This window comes from Oncorhynchus masou, chromosome 17 (assembly GCF_036934945.1).
Source record: "Oncorhynchus masou masou isolate Uvic2021 chromosome 17, UVic_Omas_1.1, whole genome shotgun sequence".
Lineage (NCBI taxonomy): Eukaryota > Metazoa > Chordata > Actinopteri > Salmoniformes > Salmonidae > Oncorhynchus > Oncorhynchus masou.
In genome coordinates this window covers 17,211,364-17,235,733 of record NC_088228.1, presented here as the reverse complement: position 1 = coordinate 17,235,733, position 24,370 = coordinate 17,211,364, and the positions used below count along the sequence as shown (strand labels likewise).

The following is a 24,370-nucleotide window of genomic DNA, read 5'->3' as shown; positions in this document are numbered from 1 at the left end:
TATTTCATTCATTCAGATCTAGGATGTGTTATTTTAGTGTTCCCTTTATTTTTTTGAGCAGTAATATATATATAGTTGAAATCAGAAGTTTACATAAACCCTAGCCAAATACATTTAAACTCAGTTCTTCACAATTCCTGACATTTAATCCTTGTAAAATTTCCCTGTTTTAGGTCAGTTAGGATCACCACTTTATTTAAAAAAAATTGAAATGTCAGAATAATAGCAGAGAATTATTTATTTCAGCTTTTATTTCTTTCATCACATTCCCAGTGGGTCAGAGGTTTACATACACTCAATTAGTATTTGGTAGCATTGCATTTAAATTGCTTAACTTGGGTCAAACATTTTGGGTAGCCATCCACAAGCTTCCCACAATAAGTTGGGTGAATTTTGGCCCATTCCTCCTGACAGACCTGGTATAACTGAGTCAGATTTGTAGGCCTCCTTGTTCGCACACGCCTTTTCAGTTCTGCCCACAAATGTTCTATAGGATTGAGGTCAGAGCTTTGTGATGGCCACACCAATACCTTGATTTTGTTGTCCTTCAGCCATTTTGCCAGAACTTTGGAAGTATGCTTGGGGTCATTGTCCATTTGGAAGACCCATTTGAAACCAAGCTTTAACTTCCTGACTGATGTCTTGAGATGTTGCTTCAATATATCCACATAATTTTCCTACCTCATGATGCTATCTATTTTGAGATGTCTTCTGAGTTGAATACCTGGCCAGCCTGACAGCTACGGAGAAGGTTGGGAAAGGAGAGTGCTTTTATTTCCCTCTGTTTGACGTCACATATCCCTCTTTTTCCACTGCTCCTTTTTCTGGAATGCTTAGTTTGATCACTGCAATGCTGGAAATGTAAAACTTGTAGTGTATTTGAGGTTTAAAAAGGCTTCTGAAGTTCATAATTTCCACATTGAAATTTCAGACTTGATTGACCCTTACAAAAATGTCAATAATTCACATTTCATGTTGCTGCAAGATTGTTTTCCTACTGTAGCAATATGACTCAAATTAAGATGATACATCCTCTGTAGTGTGATGATCTAGTCTCTCTATACCAAAACCCACTGCCAAGGCAAGCAGTGTAATGCATAAACATGTAGTATTGTAACATACCATGGAACCTGACCAGGAAAAACTCATGACCTCAAGTATAACCACTAACTAGGGCCCAAAGCTTTTCCAGGTCAGGGCACATGGTGTGGAAAAATAACCGCCATCACATCAATGCTAAATGAGAACCTTCCACTTCAGACTGGATGGAAAGAGACTGTCCCGTCTATACCAATGACAGTAACTAATGACAGAAGTTACTGCTTAATTTGGCGTCCCACTTAGCGTCCCACCTCGACAACAGCCAGTGAAAGTGCAGGGCACCAAATTCAAAACAGAAATCCTATAATTAAAATTCATCAAACATACAAGTATTATACACAATTTTAAAGATCTTGTAAATCCAACCACAGTGTCCGATTTCAAAAAGGCTTTACAAAGAAAGCACACCATGCGATTATGTTAGGTCAGCGCCTCGTCACAGAAAACCATATGGCCATTTTCCAGCCAAGGAGAGGGCTCACAAAAGTCAGAAATAGCGATTAAATTCATCACTAACCTTTGATGATCTTCATCAGATGGGACTCATAGTACTTCATGTTACACAATAAATGTATGTTTTGTTCAATAAAGTTCATATTTATATCCAAAAATCGCAGTTTACATTGGCGCGTTGTTCAGAAATGCATTGTCTCAAACAAACATCTGGTGAAAGTGCAGAGCCCCACATCAAATTCAAGAAATACTCATAATAAACATCGATAAACGATACAAGTGTTAAACTTCTCCTTAATGCAACCGCTGTATCAGATTTCAAAAAGGCTTTAGGGAGAAAGCACACTTTGCGATTATGTTAGGTCTGCACCTAGCCACAGAAACCCATACAGCCATTTTCCAGCCAAGGAGAGTGTCACAATAGTCAGACATAGCATTAAAATTAATCACTTACCTTTGATGATCTTCATCTGGTGGCACTCCCAGGTCTCCATGTTAGACAATACATTTTCGTTTTGTTCGATAATGTCCCTCTTTATGTCCAAAAACCTCAGTTTTGTTGGTGCGTTTAGTTCAGAAATCCAAAGGCACAATGTGCATCAAGACAACATCAAGACGAAAAGTCAAAAAAGTACAATAAAAGTAATAAATAAATAAAAGTTAGTAGAAACATGTCAAACGATGTTTAAAATCAACCCACAGGTTGTTTTTGTCATTATAAAAATGGGAACATAAGCAACTTAAACTTCTACACAGACCATTCCCTGGCATGGCACAGTGCTTATATTAACGCACTACCCCTATTAACTTTTTAGGCATTTCCATTGAAGAATGGCTGTAAGGGACCATATATAGCATGTGGTCACATGGTGTCTCCCGCAGAAAATCTCGCGTAAAATACTGAGGTAGCCATTTTTCCAATCGCTTCTTATGAGAAACCAATTGCCTCGACGGATATATTATCGAATATATACATATATACATGTTAAAATCACCTTGAGGATGGATCCTAAACAACGTTTGCCGTGTTTCTGTCGATATTATGGAGCAAATTTTGAAAAAAGTTTGCCGTTATAGTTGCAGCATTTTCCGGTCGATTTCTCAGCCAAGCATGATGAAGAAACGGAAGCTATTTCGCCTACAAAAATAATCTTTTTGGAAAAAAGGAACATTTGCTATCTAACTGGGAGTCTCCTGAGTGAAAGCATCTGAAGTTCTTCAAAGGTAAATGATTTAATTTGGTTGCTTTTCTTATTTTCGTGAAAATGTTGCCTGCTGCCAGCAGAGCCTAGCATAGCATTATGCCATGATAAACTTACACAAATGCTTGTCTAACGCATATTTTGAAAATCTGAGGCTAAGCTTGTTTGAATAAATGTATTTAATTTCATTTGCGATTTTCATGAATAGGAAAAGTTTCTGGAGGTATTTATGTCCGCTGCGTTATGCTAATGCATTTGAGGCTATGATTGCGCTCCCGGATACGGGTTTGCTCGTCCAAAGAGGTTAAGAGGGGGGGGGGGGTGTTACCGATGGGTGGAAAGTCAGGATATTAGACAATGAGGACTCTGAGTCAGGACAATGTGAACTTGTACAAATCTGGAACAGATTGGTACAGGGCAACCCCAAACAGTTTCAGTTGGACTTTCACATTATCAAAGAGAGCTCAGCAGGAGAAGCTCTCGCTTGAGAAAGATACCCCCACCCTGAGCATGTCAGACCAGACCTCTTCATTATACAACCCCACAGATCAGCAACCCCAAGCGGAAAGTCAACCTCCCAGCACAGAGTACTGAAATTAAGGATAAATTCACCCAGCTGGAGGTAATGCAGGTGAACCTGGAGCAGCAGGTGAACACACTCCAGTCAGCACAAAAAAAATAGTCCAGCTCAACAACACCCGATCAACCAGAGCTGGAGAGCTGGAAGTGGAGAGAGACATATCTGCACTCTGGACTGTGGTAAGACAACATCAACAGGAGACAGAGCAGTAGCAGGAGAAGAACAGACCACTATAGAGGATCAGAGTGCTGGAGGAGAGCATGCGGGGGATGGCGTGTGACAGAACAACCCATTAGAGAGGTGGCCACCCCCGCAGAGAAGCCAGCAGAACAGCCTACCTCAGCCCCAACAAAGGTCCTGACACCACATCAGAACAGTCCACCAAAGACCCTGACCATACAGTCGACATTACAGCAGAACAGACAAAGGAAGAACCTCAAGACCAGGGGATCCAACCCCCTTTGAGCACTCTCCCTGTCAGCCACACGGATAGCCTTCCTGGCAACCCCCCCCCCCACCCCCACTGAGGACATACACAAGCCACAGATTGTACTCCTTATGGACTTAAATGGGAAATATGTTCAATTAAATAAACTTTTTTCAAAAAACAGAGTGTCTAAACTCTGGTGTCCAAACACTCAGCGAGCCCTAGACCTTCTGTCTGAGGACCAACTAGGTTCACCCAGCAACATAATAATACACACAGACACAAACGACCTGAGAGCACAGCAGAAAAGGGTGGCCACGGCACTCAAGGGAGTGATTGAAAAAGCTTCTTCTAGTTATCTCCACCTTGCTACCACAAAAAGACTTCTACCCTGCTACCATACAGCGGTTGAACGCAAGTATTCCCCGTGACTGTGCATCAAAACCAAATGCTTACCTGACCGACCACTCCGCCCTGGACTTGAGAAGACTTTATGACCAGGTCCACCTACACAAAGCAGCAGTACCCACCTTCGACCAGACCCTAAAGGACATCGTCCTCAAACGCAGCCCCAACACTTCACACAGGAGCGACAGATCAATAGACAGCACGCCTCAGACCAGCAAGACCCTCTCCCAGACCTATGGAACCCCCCCCCCCCCCAGACCTACACATAGAGGACCCACGCCGAGGACCTACATCCAGACCACAACACTACCAGCCACATCTACACCCCACCCCAACCAATCAATCATCTACACCCCCCTCCAAGTCAACCATGCCCACACTCCATTTAGGCCACCTCAGATCAGACCTATGCTCCTGCTGCCGACCCCATGCCCCCCACTTCTGCAAAGAAGGCATCAACATGGAAGTCACACATATGCCAAGGCCTTGAGCAGGCAAACAGGCCCAACCCCCATTCGTACACTAGCCCAAGCCAATGGCATGTGCCAGATGCTCAGCAGGCTCTGCTCACACTTACTGGTTTGAGGCCAAACCACACGACTAACAACATTGGACACTTTATGGAACACAAAGCCTTCACTATCTCATCCTGGAATATCCAAGGCCTGAGGTCATCTGCCTTTGGCCTAAAGAGCAGGAACCTACAGCCATTGTCATCCTACAGGAAACATGGAATAGAGGAAACAGACCCACTGTTTGCCCTCTAGGTTACAGAGAGCTAGTAGTCCCATCCACCAAACTACCAGGTGTGAAACAGGGAAGGGACTCATGGGGTATGCTAATTTGGTATAGAGCAGACCGAACTCACTCTATTAAATTAATCAAAACAGGCATATTTGACATTTGACAGTTAAGTTAACAGAGAAAAAATGTCCTCCTGTGTGCTACCTATATCACCCCACTAGAATCCACATACTTTAATGAAGACAGCTTCTCCATCCTGGAGTGGGAATCAATCATTTCCAGGCCCAGGGACATGTACTAGTCTGTGGCGAACTAAATGCCAGAACAGGACAAGAATCTGACACCCTCAGCACAAAGAGGGATAAACACCTACCTGGATGTGACAGCATTCCCTCCCCCATATGACCCCTAGGCCCAACTACAACAACATAACCAACAAAAACAGGTCACAACTCCTGCAGCTCTGTCGGACGCTGGGTATGTGTCACGTTCGTCGTAAGAATTATAGGACCAAAGTGCAGCATGATATGGCTTCCACTTGTTTATTAAAGGAAACGCACAAAAACAATAAAGAATGAACGAAACCGTGAAGACAATGGAGTGCTCACATGCAACTACACTTAAACAAGATCCCACAAACACAGGTGGGAAAAATAACTACTTAAATATGATCCCCAATTAGAGACAACGATTACCAGCTGCCTCTAATTGGGGATTATACAAAACACCAACATAGAAAAGAAACTAGAACACAACATAGACATAGATATACTAGATCACCCCCTAGTCACGCCCTGACCTACCACACCATAGAGAAACAATGGCTCTCTATGGTCAAGGCGTGACCGTATGTACATAGTCAATGGTAGGCTTCGAGTGGACTCCTATGGTAGGTACACATATAGCTAATTTCTTGGCAGTAGCACTGTAGACTACTTTATCACTGACCTCAACCCAGAGTCTCTCAGGAGCGTTCACAGTCAGCCCACTGACACCACTATCAGATCACAGCAAAATCAGTCTACTTGAACAGAGCAATAATCAGTGGTGAGGCAACAAAGCCGAAGGAACTGAATAATATTAAGAAATGCTATAGATGGAAGGAAAGTAGTGTGGAAACCTACCAAAAACAATTAGGCAACAACAAATTAAATCTGTTTTTTCTTGGACAAAACGTTTCACTGTAATAGTGAAGGAGTAAATTTGGCAGTAGAAACCCTAAACAGTGTATTTGACATCTCAGCTTCCCCATCAAATCAAAACAAAATGAACAGAAAACAGAAGAAAATGAACAACAATGACAAATGGTTTGATGAAGAATACAAAAACATAAAAACCTCATTAAGAAACCTATCCAACCAACAACAAAGACACCCAGAAAACCTGAGTCTCCGCCTACACTATGGCAAATCAATAAAAACTATACAGAAATACACTACGGAAAAAGAGGAAACAGCACGTCAGAAATCAGCTCAATGTAATTGAAGAATCTATAGACTAACCACTTCTGAGATAATTGGAAAACACTAAACAAACATCACAAAGAGTTATCTTTCCAAAACGGAGATGTATGGGTAAACCACTTCTTCAATCTTTTTGGCCCTATAACAAAGAACAAACAGCAAAACATATACAAATCTTACAATCAACTATTAAAGATTACCAGAACCCACTGGATTCTCCAATTACACTGAATGAACTAAAGGACAAAATACAAACTCTCCAACCCAAAAAGCCTGTGGTGTTGGTATCCTCAATGAAATTATAAAATATACAGACAACAAATTCCAATTGGCTATACTTAAACTCTTTAACATCATCCTTAGCTATGGCATCTTCCCCAATATTTGGAACCAAGGACTGATCACCACAATCCACAAAAGTGGAGACAAATTTGACCCCAATACCTACCGTAGGATATGCGTCAACAGCAACCTTGGGAAAATTCTCTGCATTGTCATTAACAGCAGACGTTTCCATAGTGAAAACAATGTACTGAGCAAATGTCAAATTGGCTTTTTACCAAATTACCATTCGACAGACCACGTTGCACACCCTAATATTCACGCTGCACACCCTAATTGACAAGCAAACAAACCAAAGCAATGGCAAAGTCTTCTCATACTTTGTTGATTTCAAAAAGCCTTTGACTGAATTTGGCATGAGGGTCTGCTATACAAATTGATGGAAAGTGGTGTTGGGGGAAAAACATATGACATTATGAAATCCATGTACATAAACAACAAGTGTGCGGTTAAAATTGGCAAAAACACAAACATTTCTTTCCACGGGCAAAGGGGTGAGACAGGGATGCAGCTTAAGCCCCACCCTCTTCAACATATATGTCAATGAATTGACGAGGGCACTAGAATAGTCTGCAGCAACCGGCCTCACCCTACTATAATCTGAAGTCAAATGTCTACTATTTGCTGATTATCTGGTGCTTCTGTCCCCAACCAACGTAAAACACCAAATAATGCACGCAGAGCAATTAGGCCGATACCCGCTAATTATCAAAATCAAGAAAAGAGCCATTAAATTCTACAACCACCTGAAAAGAAGCGATTACAAAACCTCCAAAACAAAGCCATCACCTACAGAGAGAAGAACCTGGAGAAGAGTCCCCTAAGCAAGCTGATCCTGGGGCTCTGTTCAATAACACAAACAGACCCCACAGAGCCCCAGAACAGCAACACAATTAGACCCAACCAAATCATGAGAAAACATAATTACTTGACACATTGGAAATAATTAATAAAAAAACTGAGCAAACTAGAATGCTATTTGGCCATAAACAGAGAAAGCAGAATACTTGACCACTGTGACTGACCCAAACTTAAGGAAAGCTTTGACTATGTACAGACTCAGTGAGCATAGCCTTGCTATTGAAAAAGAGCCGCTGTAGGCAGACCTGGCTCTCAAGAGAAGACAGACTATGTGCACACTGCCCACAAAATGAGGTGGAAACTGAGCTGCACTTCCTAATCTCCTGCCAAATTTATGACCATATTAGAGACATATATTTCCCTCAGATTACACACATCCACAAAGAATTCGAAAACAACCCCAATTTTGATAAAACACCCATATCTACTGGGTGAAATACCACAGTGTGCCATCACAGCAGCAAGACTTGTGACCTGTTCCTATTTTTCTTTTTGTACTTTAACTATTTGCACATTATTACTACTTCTCCTTCTGTGAGTGTAATGTTTACTGTTCACTTGTGTTGTTTATTTCACTTTGTTTATTGTCTATTTCACTTGCTTTGGCAACGTTAACATATGTTTCCCATGCCAATAAAGCCCTTAAAATGAATAGAGAGAGAGACAGAGACAGAGACAGAGAGAAAGAAATATATATTTAAAATGTATCTTTCTTTGGAGCTTTTGTGAGTGTAATGTTTACTGTTCATTTTATATTGTCGATTTCACTTTTGTTTATCTATTTCACCTGCTTTGGCAATGTAAACATTTAAGAGAGGGATAAAGGGAGAGAAGGCAAGACAGAAAAAGAGAGAGATAGAGAGGGAGAGAGTGACAAAGATAAACCAAGAACACAACCTGGCATGGTTGCCCAGTGAAGCAGATGCAATATTCTATTTCTCAGATGTTTTCCAAATGCTTCTTGAGCCAGAAGGTACTACAACTCACCCAGACACACAGTCAGTCCTGCCTGGCCATCCACACTAGAGGCTTGATATACTTGGTTGTTCAGATGTAAACACTGAATTAGAGAGGTGCGTGTGTGTGAGCACTTGTGTATGTGCGTGACACATGCATACACCTGGGTGTGTGTGTGTAAGTGCTTCTGTCACTCACAGGTCTTGACTGCCCCCGTTCCAGATCCTTGACACCCGTCCTCATCGTCGCAGTCTCCACTACCGTCCTCTGTGTCGCTGCTACCCAGCTCCCCCCAGGACTCTCTCTGGCCCAGCCCCGGCAGCATGTCCTGGATCTCCTGGTGGAGAGAAACACATAACATACATAGAGGTATGATGGATAAACACCCCCTTATTGCAATGCAAATAGTTTGGGTTGCCATTTGATTAGCTGTTCATGAGTCTTATTGCTTGGCGCACCAGGACCGCTTGCCGTGCGGTAGCAGTCTATGATTAGGGTGGCTGGAGTCAATTTTTAGGGCCTTCCTCTGACACCACCATCCTGGATGGCAGGAATCTTGGCCCTGGTGATTTACTGGGCCGTACGCACTACCCTCTGTAGTGCCTTGCGGTCGGAGAAAGAGCAGTTTCCATACCAGGCAGTGATGCAACCATCAGGATGCTCTCGATGGTGCAGCTGTAGAACCTTTTGAGGATCTAAGGACCCATGCCAAATCTTTTCAGTCTCCTGAGGGGGAATAGGTTTTGTCATGCCCTTGGTGTGCTTGGACCAAGTTAGTTTGTTGAGGATGTGGAAGCGAAGGAACTTGAAGCTCTCAAACTGCTCCACTACAGCCCCGTCGATGAGAAATGGGGCGTGCTCGGTCCTCCTTTTCCTGTAGTCCACAATCATCTACTTTGTCTTGATCACGTTGAGGGAGAGGTTGTTGTCCTGGCACCACACGGTCAGGTCTCTGACCTCCTCCCTATATGCTGTCTCATTGTTGTCGGTGATCAGGCCTACCACTGTTGTGTCATCAGCAAACTTAATGATGGTGTTGGAGTCGTGCTTGGCCGTGCAGTCATGAGTGAACAGCCACATCATAACCCAATGGGAGTAAATCAGTCAGAAGCATTAGAGCGATAGCATATTAGCTCTGGTTCCTTTCACCCCCACAGTGTAACCCTTCACTCCCCAGTGTGTGACAGCGACAGCGGGCCAAAGTGTTGCTAGCGACAGCCCTCTGTTCTGGAGGACGCAGAGGGTCTTCAAATCGACCGTGTGTGTGTGGCCCTTAGGTTCATTTCCCTGACACATCATGGCAGATGTCAACAAGCGCCTGCGAGATGAAGCACAACGATTGGCGTGTGTGTGGGGGCGGGGGGGAAGAGAAATAGGCTGAAGACGAGAAAATAAAATAAAATAAAAAATGTATTTGTCACAAGAGCCGAATACAACAAGTGTAGACCTTAACATGAAAATGCTTACTTACAAGCCCTTAACCAACAGTGCAGTTCAAGAAGAGTTAAGAAAATATTTACCAAATTAAAAAATTAAAAAAATAACACAATAACATAACAATAGCGAGGCTATATACAGGGGGTACCGGTACCGAGGCAGTGACCGGCGGTACAGGTTAGATGAGGTCATTTGTACATGTAGGTGGGGGTGAAGTGACTATTCATAGACAATAAACAGCAAGTCTTTCCTCTGATTCCGCCTATTATATAGGTCCTGGATGGCAGGAAGCTTGGCCCCGGTGATGTACTGGGCCATCCGCACCACCCTCTGTAGCGCCTTGCGGTCGGATGCCAAGCAGTTACCATACCAAGCGGCGATACAGACAGATGCTCTCAATGGTGCAGCTGTAGAACTTTTTGAGGAACTGAGGGCCCATGACAAATCTTTTCAAACTCCTGAGGGAGAAGAGGCGTTGTCGTTCCTTCTTTTCGACAGTGCCAGGTCACTTACCTCCTTCCTATAGGCTATTTCATTGTCATCGGTGATCAGGCCTACCACAGTTGTGTCATCAGCAAACTTAATGATGGTGTTGGAGTCATGCACGGCCATGTAGTTGTGGGTGAACCTGGAGTACAGGAGGGGATTGAGCAAGCACCCTGAGGGGCCCCCATGTTGAGGGTCAGCGTGGGGGATGTGTTGTTGCCTATCCTCAGCACCTGGGGGCGGCCCGTCAGGAAGTCCAGCATCCAGTTGCAGACGGAGGTGTTTAGTCTTTGAGTCCTGAGCTTAGTAATGAGCTTTGACTGCACTATGGTTTTGAATGCTGGGCTGTAGTCAATGAACAGCATTCTCACATAGGTGTTCCTCTTATCCAGGTGTGGAATGCAATAGAGATAGCGTCACCTGTGGATCTGTTGGGGCCGTATGTGAATTGGAGTGGGTCCAGGCTGTCTGTGATGATGGTGTTGATGTGAGCCATGACCAGCCTTTCAAAGCACTTCATGGCTACAGGCATGAGTGCTACGGGTTGGTAGTCAGTTATACAGGCTACCTTAGTGTTTTTGAGCACAGGGACTATGGTGGTCTGCTTGAAACATGATGGTATTACAGACTCAGACAGGGAGGATGAAAATGCCAATGAAGACACTTGCCAGTTGGTCAGCACATGCTCGGGGGAAAACATCCTGGTAATCCGTCTGGCCCTGCAGCCTTGTGAATGTTAACCTGTTTAAAAGTCTTCCTCACATCGTGCATGGAGAGTGAGATCACACAGTTGTCCGAGCATAGCTGGTGCTCTCATGCATGGCTCTGTGTTGCTTGCCTCAACGTGAGCATAGAAGGTATTTAGCTGGTAGGATCGCGTCACTTAGCAGCTCGCTGCTGGGATTCCCTTCGTAATCTGTGATAGTTTACAAGCCCTGCCACATCCGACGAGTGTCAGAGCCCACATATTAGTCATTCTTAGTCCTGTATTGACGGTTTACATGTTTGTTGGCTCGTCGGAGCAATATTTCTTATAAGCGTCCGGATTAGCGTCCTAATCCTTGAAAGAGGCAGCTCTAGCCTTATATATAACTCAGTGTGGCTGCTGCCTGTAATCAATGGCTTCTGGTTGGGATATGTACGTATGGTCACTGTGGGGACGACGTGGTCGATGCACTTATTATTGAAGCCGGTGACTGATGTGGTAAACTCCTCAATGTTATCAGATGAATCCCGGGAATATATTCCAGCCTGTGCACAACACTGTTCAGCCTAAAGTGTGTTTGAGTGTGTGTATGTTATAACACTGTCCGGCCCAGCCGTCTTTAAAGCCCCTTTAATTAACAAGAAAATGGATTCAATTAATTAAACGCCATCGCTGTGGCAACGACTCGTTAACCAGTGGCTTTCCTAAGCGGTTTGTGTGTGATTGTTTATTGTTATTGTATGCATGGTTGTTTATTACCTTTACAATCTCAATGGAGCAGTAGTGGTTTGAAAAGGAAATTGCTGGAACGTTTATTGTGATGTAGCAGCTATGTGGAGGCAAGGCCAGGCTGGCTGTGTGTGTGAGAAATACTCTACATAAACTATTTCAATAATGGGATTCTATAGTGGCTTTTTTATATTATAGTATTGACTGGATATGCTTCCCTCTGCCTGGCTATCTGGCCTGTTCTGAGGAAGGACTGTGTATGTACTAGAAGGTAGAAGTTGATGCCCATGACATCAGTTTGCTGCCCACAATGCCAACTAGACCCCAGACTTCCTCAGACTTTATAGGGCCAGGAGTTTTACCTGACCACGTGATCTGACTGGGCAAATTCCCGTCCCTTCTCATGTGGGAATAAATCCACTTCATGTCTGGGTTCCCTGTGGAGCTATGATAGTTGGAGTAAAACAAGAACTGGTGCTAGGCAAAACAAGAACTGGTGCTAGGCAAAACAATAACTGGTGCTAGGCAAAACAAGAACTGGTGCTAGGCAAAACAATAACTGGTGCTAGGCAAAACAAGAACTGGTGCTAGGCAAAACAAGAACTGGTGCTAGGCAAAACAAGAACTGGTGCTAGGCGTTGTGGTGCTACGTTCCAAACGACAGGACACAATTTCCACTCTGGCAATTGATCAATAAAGTTGATTAGATTCAACGCCACTGTTAAGGACGGATAAATAATAGAGGGCTTACTTCCTGTCTGATGTCATCAACAATAAGTTCAAAATTACTATAACACAAATACCAATTGCCAGATTGGTCATGATGCAAGGAGCATCTAGGTAGAGCACCAATAGGCGTCGGAGGAATCAAAACGCAATTGCCTGATTGGTCAAGTGGGGCCAGATGGAGAAATGCACCCTGGGAAAAGACTGTACGCCACATGGCGAGCATGAGATCACACACACACAGAAATCCTCATGCTTAGCTTTAGACCCTTAGATCACATGCCAAAAGGCGGCAGGATCTCCAACATGGGCTCTGTTCTGCTCTGTTCCAACATGTTTCTCCCTGCTCCTTGGCATTTCAGCCAACGCTCCAGTAGTTCTGATCTTGGTTCAAGTAGGCTGTGGATGCACTTTACCGTTCGCACTTTACCGTTCGCACTTTACCGTTCTCACTTTACCGTTCGCACTTTACCGTTCGCACTTTACCGTTCGCACTTTACCGTTCGCACTTTACCGTTCGCACTTTACCGTTCGCACTTTACCGTTCGCACTTTACCGTTCTCACTTTACCGTTCGCACTTTACCGTTCGCACTTTACCGTTCGCACTTTTCCGTTCTTGCTGGTATGTATGCAGCCTTCTCAATTTCTGAGTCACAAATGACACCCTTTTCCCTATCTAGTGTACTCAACCAGGGCCCATAGGGCAGTGGTCAAAAGTAGTGACCTGTACAGGGAATAGGGTGCTATTAAGGATGCAGCCCATGAAGGGCATAGGACAGAGCAATGTTACGAGAATGTTATGAATGAATCAGTTATGAAGATATTGTGAGTTGGGGAGAGATACTGTACAGTCAGAGCAGTGGCTGTGTTCGTCTGTCTGATCCAAGTGACTCACTTGTTATGATGTGTTTGTACAGTTTAGATCTTGGCTGTGGGTTTGACTCTTGGTGATGTTTTCATTGGTTCACAACCTGGTTGAATGAATGTTACATAAAGGTTAAACGCATTACTGACACGTGGCAATCTTCTGTCTGGGCTATCAGTGCAACCCGAGGGGTTCATCCCATATGGTCCACAAGCTAAAGGATAGGAAGCCATTTTAATGTACCGAGACACAGCCTTGTTGCTCTGCACTCCACCATGGCTACCATGACACCCCCCCCCCCCCCTTTCCATCCCTCTCTCTCAATTTCCATCCCTGTTTTCTCCAGGAACATTATGGAGGAGTGTGTGTGTGTGTGTTTATCCTACTCACACTGAAGACAGTGTTTCCAGGAGTTACCAATCCCCTAAATGGTGAGGGGGAGAGATGCTGACTCACTGTGTGTCTGTGTGCGTGTGTCTCTGTGTATGATTGTGTGTGTGTGTGTGTGCATGTGTGTGTGTGTGTTTATGTGTGTGTGTAACCACTCCAATGCACCCCAGCAGGGGGATAAAGACACACATTCCAGTCTTATGTGAGAATATTGATATTGTGACCAGGCTCAGTGTGTAGGAGGGCAAAACAGGGCTGTGTGGTACTATTTCACAGAAAGGGGATAGAGAGCAGCACTGGGAGGGGCTTCCCACCCCACATCACAGGGTCAATGGCAGAGCAGGGAGCCAGCCAGTCGTTGTACAGATATTCTGTAGTCATGGCTGGTATTTTAACAGTGTTTGAGAGATCTGAACTGCCCACAGAATGAGTGTGTGTGTGTGTGTGTGTGTGTGTGTGTGTGTGTGTGTGTGTGTGTGTGTGTGTGTGTGATTAGATTTCTGGTTTGGCTCAGTAGATTAATTATGTGTAATACACTGTAATATGGCCAGAGAGCCACCAGGGACAATTTAACACCGCTACAGAAGAAAGACTTGGAGCAGGGGCAGTGTGTATGAAGGGTCTCAGAGCAGGAGTGCTGATCTGGGATCAGTCCATGTGTTTTTATTTATTGTAATCTCAAAGGCCAAAAATGGTCCTTAAATCAGCACTCCTACTCAGATGTTTGATACATTCGGCCCCAGAGGATAGAAGAGGGAAGCTATGGATGATTGATGTACCCACAGTGAGGGACCAGAGAGGACATTTTGCCAGGTCACCGAGGTTAACACCCCTACTCTTGGGACAGGTTTCATAGGATCTTTAGTAACCACAGAAAATTAAGAGGGCCATTTTCCCAGATATGGATTAAACTGAAATTATCCATTGAACATGCTTTTCAGCCCAGGACTAAGATACTTGTGTGTGGGAAGGCACCCCTTTAAAGATTTCAATTTGAAGGTTTAATGTCCCATCTGAAGTAGGGCAGTGTCCGCGTTCCCATCATTTTCCTGGGACATTGGGGTCTCCTTAGACTAGTTCCTCCTAAAGACCGTCCCTCCAATACCACTTCCAGCTACATCTGGTCTGAGTGATCTTACATCCAGGCTCTGTCCAGGCACAACTCTGCTTAGCTTCAGAGGCAACCCAGTAGTTGGGATGGCATCCGTTTGTAAAGATCAAATCAAATGTTATTTGTCACATACACATGGTTAGCAGATGTTAATGCGAGTGTAGCGAAATGCTTGTGCTTCTAGTTCCGACAATGCAGTGATAACCAACAAGTAATCTAACTAACAAATTCAAAAACTACTGTCTTAGGGGATAAAGGGGATAAAGAATATGTACACAAAGATATATGAATGAGTGATGGTACAGAGCAGCATAGGCAAGATACAGTAGATGGTATCGAGTACAGTATATACATATGAGATGAGTATGTAAACAAAGTGGCATAGTTAAAGTGGCTAGTGATACATGTATTACATAAGGATGCAGTAGATGATATAGAGTACAGTATATACGTATACATATGAGTGAATAATGTAGGGTATGTAAACATTATATTAGGTAGCATTGTTTAAAGTGGCTAGTGATATCATGATCATGAGTCTCCCCTGGCACGAGGACTCTTTGAAGAGCTGCTCCACTTGAATCATCTGGTCTAAACTAGTCCCAGTAGTGTCCTGAACGTTAGACTGTTTAAAGGCCATGACATCACATTGGGCCACGCATGTGAGTCATATGTCATAAGTCACCTCAGACCTTCTCAATGGTTGGGACATGTCATGGACTGTCACAGTGGAGATTTGGTGGGTGTGCCTGTGTATGTTTCAATGTCACACACAGTGAAATGCCTTTCCTGCTCCAAACCCAACCATTTTTTATTTTACCTTTATTTAAGTTAAGAACAAATTGAGCCAGTTAAGAACAAATTCTTATTGTCAATGACGGCCTAGGAACAGTGGGTTAACTGCCTTGTTGAGGGGCAGAACGACAGGTCAGCTCAGGGATTCGATCTTGCAACCTTTCGGTTACTGGTCCAACGCGCTAACCACTAGGCTACCCTGCCGCCCCGATATCAATGTTGTGGAAAAAATAAATAAACAAATAAATAAGCTATGTATATACAGGGTCAGTTAGTTCCAATACCATATTTACTGTGTGTGTGTGTCCGTATGTGTGTGTGTGTGTGTCTGTATGTATGTATGTATGTATGTATGTATGTATGTATGTATGTATGTATGTATGTATGTGTGTGTGTGTGTGTGTGTGTGTGTGTGTGTGTGTGTGTGTGTGTGTGTGTGTGTGTGTGTGTGTGTGTGTGTGTGTGTGTGTGTGTGTGTGTGATAATAACACATGCTCTGCTCTCTGCTGTCCTCAGCAGGCTATAGATTTCAGACCTGACTTCAAACAGAGCGTCGGTATTCCCTGAGGCCGGGATTCCAAGAGGCCCTTGACATGGAATACCGCCGGGCGGTCACTGAGGGGATGAAGTGGGGAGGGATGGGGGGACAGTGGGGTTATGGTCGCCCCTCTGGGGGTCTCCTATTCAGACCGTAGGAAGGCTGGGAATACCAAGAGGATCTGGCTCATTGCTTTTATCTCTATGCCTTTTAGAAGTGTGGCTTGATATATTGTTCTGTGGGTGTGGTGTGGTGTGGTGTGGTGTGGTGTGGTGTGGTGTGGTGTGGTGTGTGTGTGTGTGTGTGAACTTTGCTAGCTCACGTGATGAGCAAGCTTTCCTGACACCTGAAGATTTGCGCAGGTGACCCAGGTTTGAAGCTTGGTCGGTCAAACAAGTGTATGTTTGTGTGTATCTCTCTCTTGATCTGTTTCCATCAATCCCTCTCTCCTGATCAATCTATCCCATTTCCATCGATCCTTCTCTCCTGATCGCTGTATCCCGTTCCATCAATCACTCTCTCCTAATCACTCTATCCCGTTCCATCAATCCCGTTTCCATCGATCCTTCTCTCCTGATCACTCTATCCCGTTCCATCAATCCCTCTCTCCTGATCGCTCTATCCCGTTCCATCAATCCCTCTCTCCTCATCACTCTATCCCGTTCCATCAATCCCTCTCTCCTGATCACTCTATCCCGTTCCATCAATCCCTCTCTCCTGATCACTCTATCCCGCTCCATCAATCCCTCTTTCCTGATCACTCTATCCCGATCCATCAATCCCTCTCTCCTGATCACTCTATCCCGTTCCATCAATCCCTCTCTCCTGATCACTCTATCCCGTTCCAATCAATCCCTCTCTCCTGATCACTCTATCCCGTTCAATCAATCCCTCTCTCCTGATCAATCTATCCCGTTTCCATCAATCCCTCTCTCCTGATCAATCTATCCCATTTCCATCGATCCTTCTCTCCTGATCACTCTATCCCGTTTCCATCAATCCCTCTCTCCCGATCACTCTATGCCATTCTATGATGTCTAAGTAGCATTAAATAACCACAGATGGCAAACCTCACACTAGACCAAACTGGTTATACAACTGAGATTCTAAATATCAGACAGGGACCAGTGAAATCTGGATATATTTTTTTTAATATATTTTGATATGGAGTGCTGATGTCCTCATTGCTATTTCCCTATTCATGAATCAAAAACCCACACACACAACTCTCAATACACACCATACCACCACCTACCTGCTGCTCTGAGCAACAGAATATAAAGTGAATGAAAATGAAATATACGCACATCCCAAAGGTTAAGGTGTTGGGACAAATACAAAGACAGAAAGTAGGACTCTAATACACTCCAACTGTGGTTTATTAAAACACAGGGAGTGAAACATTGTCCAGTTACGCGTCTCCAATAACCCACAGCAGGGGCTACATCCGAGATACAGATATATTTTCAGAGACCTTTTAACTCCCAGTACCTCTCCAGTTGTAAAAGGAGTCAGTGAAAGTCTCATATGATCCCCTGTGGGGCTGCAGTGTTTCAGAAGCACCAGATTTACAGTATAGGATAGCTCAATCATCAAGAGGAAATAATCTGTCCCTCCCTTCAACTGGCTGTCAGCTCAACTACGGTCTATTTGTCTCATCTCGGGCCTCAGGGCGTTTGAGGTTTACTGTAATAAAATGTTTAATAGCAACACAGTTATTTACTGTGGCAGATGCTTTTGTTCAGTTAGTGTGACCTAGGGTTAACTATGTTTACTGTAATAAAATGTTAATAACAATACAGTAATTTACTGTGGCAGATGCTTTTGTTCAGTCAGTGTGACCTAGGGTTAACTATGTTTACTGTAATAAAATGTTAATAACAATACAGTAATTTACTGTGGCAGATGCTTTTGTTCAGTCAGTGTGACCTAGGGTTAACTATGTTTACTGTAATAAAATGTTTAACAACAATACAATCATTCACCGTGGCAGATGCTTTTGTTCAGTCAGTCAGGGTTAACTATGTTTACTGTAATAACATGTTAATAACAATACAGTAATTTACTGTGGCAGATGCCTTTGTTCAGTCAGTCAGGGTTAACTATGTTTACTGTAATAAAATGTTAATAACAATACAATACAGTAATTTACTGTGACAGATGCTTTTGTTCAGTCAGTCAGGGTTAACTATGTTTAACCTATACATGTACAGCATATGGGCCATGCAACAATTAAAGGCAAAACGATGGTATTGCAAGCACCATGCTCCCATCAACTGTACAACTACATGACAAAATATCTGTGATACAGTGCCTTGCGAAAGTATTCGGCCCCCTTGAACTTTGCAACCTTTTGCCACATTTCAGGCTTCAAACATAAAGATATAAAACTGTATTTTTTTGTGAAGAATCAACAAGTGGGACACAATCATGAAGTGGAACGACATTTATTGGATATTTCAAACTTTTTTAACAAATCAAAAACTGAAACTGGGCGTGCAAAATTATTCAGCCCCTTTACTTTCAGTGCAGCAAACTCTCTCCAGAAGTTCAGTGAGGATCTCTGAATGATCCAATGTTGACCTAAATGACTAATGATGATAAATACAATCCACCTATGTGTAATCAAGTCTCCGTATAAATGCACCTGCACTGTGATAGTCTCAGAGGTCCATTAAAGCGCAGAGCGCAGAGAGCATCATGAAGAACAAGGAACACACCAGGCAGGTCCGAGATACTGTTGTGAAGAAGTTTAAAGCCGGATTTGGATACAAAAAGATTTCCCAAGCTTTAAACATTCCAAGGAGCACTGTGCAAGCGATAATATTGAAATGGAAGGAGTATCAGACCACTGCAAATCTACCAAGACCTGGCTGTCCCTCTAAACTTTCAGCTCATACAAGGAGAAGACTGATCAGAGATGCAGCCAAGAGGCCCATGATCACTCTGGATGAACTGCAGAGATCTACAGCTGAGGTGGGAGACTCTGTCCATAGGACAACAATCAGTCGTATATTGCACAAATCTGGCCTTTATGGAAGAGTGGCAAGAAGAAAGCCATTTCTTAAAGATATCCATAAAAAGTGTTGTTTAAAGTTTGCCACAAGCCACCTGGGAGACACACCAAACATGTGGAAGAAGGTGCTCTGGTCAGATGAAACCAAAATTGAACTTTTTGGCAACAATGCAAAACGTTATGTTTGGCGTAAAAGCAACACAGCTCATCACCCTGACCACACTATCCCCACTGTCAAACATGGTGGTGGCAGCATCATGGTTTGGGCCTGCTTTTCTTCAGCAGGGTGTCAGGACCCGGTTACGAACCTGGGTCTCCGGAGTGAGAAACAGTTACTTAACCAACTGAGCCACGAATAGTCAGCAGAACCCAGAAGATGAGGCAGACACAGCAGTACTTAAGACGGTGTATTTAATAAAGTAAAAAATCCTACAATACAAAAATGGCAAATCCAAAAGGTGGTAGGTATAGCACAAAAAGCCTCAAAAGATACTCAAAAATAAAAACAGAAATCCACAAGAGCATCCACTGGAAACGACAAGAATACACAGAACACTAGGGCTGGGTGCTAACATACAAACACAGAGCACAGAACTGAGGGAAACTAAGGGTTTAAATACAATTAGAGGAAACGAGGCACAGGTGCAAATAATAATGGGGATTAAGGGAAAAACATAAGGACAAAAAGCACAATGGGGGCATCTAGTGACCAACAACCGGAACAACCCTGGCCAAATCCTGACAGAATCCCCCCCCCTAGGAACGGCTCCTGACGTTCCTACCAGCTCTCTCAGGGTGGAGGGCCCTGAACTGACGAATGTGGTCAGGGTCCAGTATGTCTTTGGCAGGAACCCAGGAGCGCTCCTCAGGACCGTAGCCTTCCCAGTCCACCAGATACTGCCAGGACCGCTGCACCCGGCGGGAGTCCAGTATCCGATGGACGGTATAAGCCGGCTGGCCTCCAATGACACGAGGCGGAGGGGGAGGTCTGTCTGCAGGGACAAGGGGAGAAAAAACAACAGGTTTTAACAAGGAAATGTGAAATGTGGGATTAATCTTAAGGGATCTGGGTAAGTGTGGGCGATAAGAAACTGGGTTAACTCTCCTGGCAACCTTAAAGGGACCGATGTATTTTTGGGACAGCTTGCGAGACTCCACCCGTAGTGGTAAGTCTCTTGTGGAGAGCCAGACTCTCTGGCCGGGGCGCAGGGTAGGCCCGGGACGGCGACGTCTGTTGGCTTGTTGTTGGTACCTCTGTGAGGAACGCATAAGATTAAGACGGGTCTTCCTCCACATAAGCCGACAGCGTCTGACGAACTTCAAGGCTGAAGGCACTCTGACTTCTGCCTCCTGGTCCGGGAACAATGGAGGAGCATAGCCAAACTGACACTCGTGCGGGGACATACCAGTGGAGGAGGAGCGCAAGGTGTTGTGCGCGTATTCGGCCCAAACAATAAAGGATGACCATGTGGACGGGTTGTCACGAGTCATACATCGGAGGGTGGTTTCCAGCTCTTGATTCATCCTCTCTGTTTGGCCGTTGGACTCCGGATGGTACCCTGAAGATAGACTGGCAGAAGCCCCCATGAGTTGGCGGAAGGCCTTCCAAAACCTTGAGGCGAACTGGGGACCTCTGTCAGAAACCACATCTTGAGGAATGCCGAAGACTCGGAACACATGATTAATTACCAACTCAGCCGTTTCCTTGGCAGAAGGTAACTTAGTCAGAGGGACGAACCTGGCCGCCTTTGAAAACCTGTCGATTATGACTAGGATAGTAGTATTGCCATGGGATGGAGGAAGTCCAGTAATAAAGTCCAATGAGATATGGGACCAGGGTCTGTGGGGAACAGGTAAAGGGTGAAGGAGTCCTTGAGGGCGGAGGTGAGAAGATTTGCCCTGGCAGCACACGGGGCAGGCATTGACGAAAGTGGCAACGTCTTCTCTTATGGTAGGCCACCAGAACTTACGCTGGATGAACTCCAAGGTGCGACCTACGCCCGGATGACAGGTGAGGCGAGAGGAGTGCCCCCACAGAAGGACCTGAGTCCTCACTGCCTTGGGGACAAACAACCGATTGGCAGGGCCTCCTTTCGGGTCCGGTTCGCTAGCTTGAGCACGTCTCACGGTATCCTCAACTTGCCACGAGATCGGAGCCACAATCTTAGCAGCAGGAAGGACAGGCATGTCCGTGTCATCTCGAATGGCAGGAGCGTAGACTCGGGACAGGGCATCCGGTTTGAGATTCTTCGACCCGGGCCGATAGGTGAGGATAAACTGGAATCGATTGAAGAAAAGAGACCATCTAGCTTGTCTAGAGTTCAACCGCTTCGCCTGCTGGATATACTCCAGATTTTTGTGGTCCGTAAGCACTTGAAACGGGTGAGAAGCCCCCTCGAGCCAGTGTCTCCATTCCTTCAATGCCATCTTAACCGCTAGGAGTTCCCGATCCCCCACATCATAGTTCCTCTCAGTCGGGGTAAGCCGGTGTGAGAAGAAAGCGCACGGATGAAGCTTCTTGTCTTCACCCCTCTGAGACAGGACAGCTCCAACACCAACCTCTGATGCGTCTACCTCCACCACAAATGGTTCATCTGTAGTCGGTAGTATCAGGATGGGAGCAGAGAGAACGCGCTGCTTGAGTCCTTGGAAGGCCGTCTCAGCTTCTTTTCCCCACAAAAACCTTGCATTGCCACCCTTGGTTAAAGCTGAGAGAGGGGCTGCCACCAAGCTGAAGTTCTTGATGAACTTGCGGTAAAAGTTTGTGAAGCCCAGGAAACGCTGAACTTCCTTAACGGATTTGGGGGTGGGCCAATCCGCTACCGCCCCTACCTTCCTGGGGTCCATTTGGACTCGACCGGGTTCCACTACAAATCCCAGGAATTGTACTCGGGATGAATGGAATTCACATTTTTCCGGCTTAACGTACAGATGGCTGTCCAGGAGGCGTTTGAGTACTTGTCTGACATGCTTAGTGTGTTCTTGAAGGGAGCTCGAAAAGATGAGGATGTCATCCAAGTAAACGAACACAAATATGTTAAGCATATCCCTAAGCACATCGTTTATGAACGCTTGGAACAGCGCTGGGGCGTTGGTCAGGCCGAAGGGCATCACCAAGTATTCATAGTGACCAGTAGGCGTGTTGAAAGCGGTCTTCCACTCGTCACCAGGTCTGATCCGCACAAGATGGTATGCGTTCCGCAGGTCAAGCTTAGTGAAAACAACTGCTTCCTGGAGCAGCTCGAAGGCTGTGGCCATAAGGGGTAGCGGGTAACGGTTACGGACGGTTATGGCATTGAGTCCCCGGTAGTCGATGCAAGGACGTAATCCACCGTCTTTCTTGGCCACAAAGAAAAACCCTGCTCCCGCCGGGGAGGTGGATGAACGCATGAGGCCTGCTTCCAGAGCGTCCTTGATGTAGGTATCCATAGCAGCTCGTTCGGGTGGAGATAGGGAAAAGATCCGACCCCTGGGGGGGCAAGTGCCCGGAAACAGGTCGATGGGGCAATCGTAAGGTCTATGGGGTGGTAGCATGGTGGCCCTCTGTTTGCTAAACACCAGTTTGAGGTCATGGTAACACTCGGGAACTCGGGTCAGGTCGATGGATTCTAAAGACTCGGGAGTAGAACTCGGGAATTCTGGAAAATACAAGTAGCTTGGCACGTAGGACCCCACTGCTTGATAGTGCCCACAGACCAGTCGATGTGAGGGTTATGGCTGTGAAGCCAGGGGTATCCAAGGACGAGAGGGAACTCGGAACAGGAGATCAAATGAAAGTTCATCAATTCCTGGTGTTGTGAAACTGAAAGTCGCAAGGAGGTAGTGACATGAGTGACAAGTCCAGATCCCAAAGGGCTTCCATCCAATGTAGTGACCCTCATGGGTTCACTTAGAGGTTCAGAGGGAACGCCATTCTCCTTCGCCCAGACACCATCCATGAAGTTACCTGCGGCTCCAGAGTCTACCAAGGCTTGAAGGTGAAGCTTGTGGTTGTCCCAGGAGAGGGTGACTGGAATGAGCAGACGGGAGTTGGATGGATGGGAGGAGGTTATGTTTCCCGTTACAGTTCCCCCGGTCTGTACGGGACAGAGCGTTTCCCTGGAGCCCGGGACACGTGGAACGGAAATGGCCCGGTTTGCCGCAATATAGACAGCGTCGCTCCCTCATCCGGCGTCTCTCTCAGCCTGGGAGATGCGTCCAATCTGCATGGGTTCCGATGGAGCCAGCGAGGATAAAGGTGGGGACTCGGAGCTGGGACTGATAGGGGCTAGAGGTCTACGGTTGAGTTCTCTCTCTCTCAAACGCTGGTCAATGCGTGAGGCCAACTTGATCAGGGACTCGAGATTGTCCGGTGGTTCCCGAGTGGCTAGTTCATCTTGGATAGTGTCGGAAAGGCCTTTCAGAAAGCACACCATGAGCGCCTCGTTGTTCCAGCCACTTGCTGCTGCCACCGTGCGGAACTGGATGGCATAGTCCGTCACGCTGCGCCAACCTTGGTGGAGAGTCAGGAGCTGTTTGGCTGAGTCAGAACCACTGCTTGGGCCTTGAAACACTCGTTTGAATTCCTCAGCAAAGGCAGAGTAGCTGGCACAGCAGGAACTATGGGCATCCCACACAGCAGTAGCCCAGGCCAGGGCTTTTCCGACAGCAGGGTGATGATATAAGCGATCTTGACCGGTCGGTGGGAAACGACGAGGGTTGTAGCTCAAAGGAGAGAGAACATTGGGTGAGAAACCCTTTACAAGCACTTGGATCACCTGAGAACCGTTGGGGAGGTGGAAGACGAGGTTCAGCCAGGGGGTTAACTGCCATGGGTACGTGAATCTGAGGTACTGGGACGGGAACTGTTGCCGGGGTAAGACGATCAGATATTTGCTTAACTTAAGGCCTCTTGCTGAACCAGGGCGGCTTCGTGGCGTTGGACAGTCTCCTGGTGGTGGGACAGCATGGCAAAAAGGTCCTGGGAACTGGCTGCCTCTGGGTTCATTTTTGGCTCTGTGTTTCTGTCAGGACCCGGTTACGAACCTGGGTC

The 24,370-nt window shown here is 45.4% G+C and overlaps 1 protein-coding gene across 2 annotated transcripts in view; it reads right to left on the bottom strand.

Annotated features, from left to right (window-relative positions):
• LOC135558630 (glypican-5-like) overlaps window positions 1-24,370 on the bottom strand; it is a 248,390-nt gene that overhangs the window by 61,192 nt on the left and 162,828 nt on the right. For both annotated transcript variants that reach the window (XM_064992579.1, XM_064992580.1), the window contains one exon: window positions 8,737-8,875. In XM_064992579.1, the coding sequence (XP_064848651.1) occupies window positions 8,737-8,875 (139 nt within the window). The remainder of the gene's footprint in view (window positions 1-8,736; window positions 8,876-24,370) is intronic.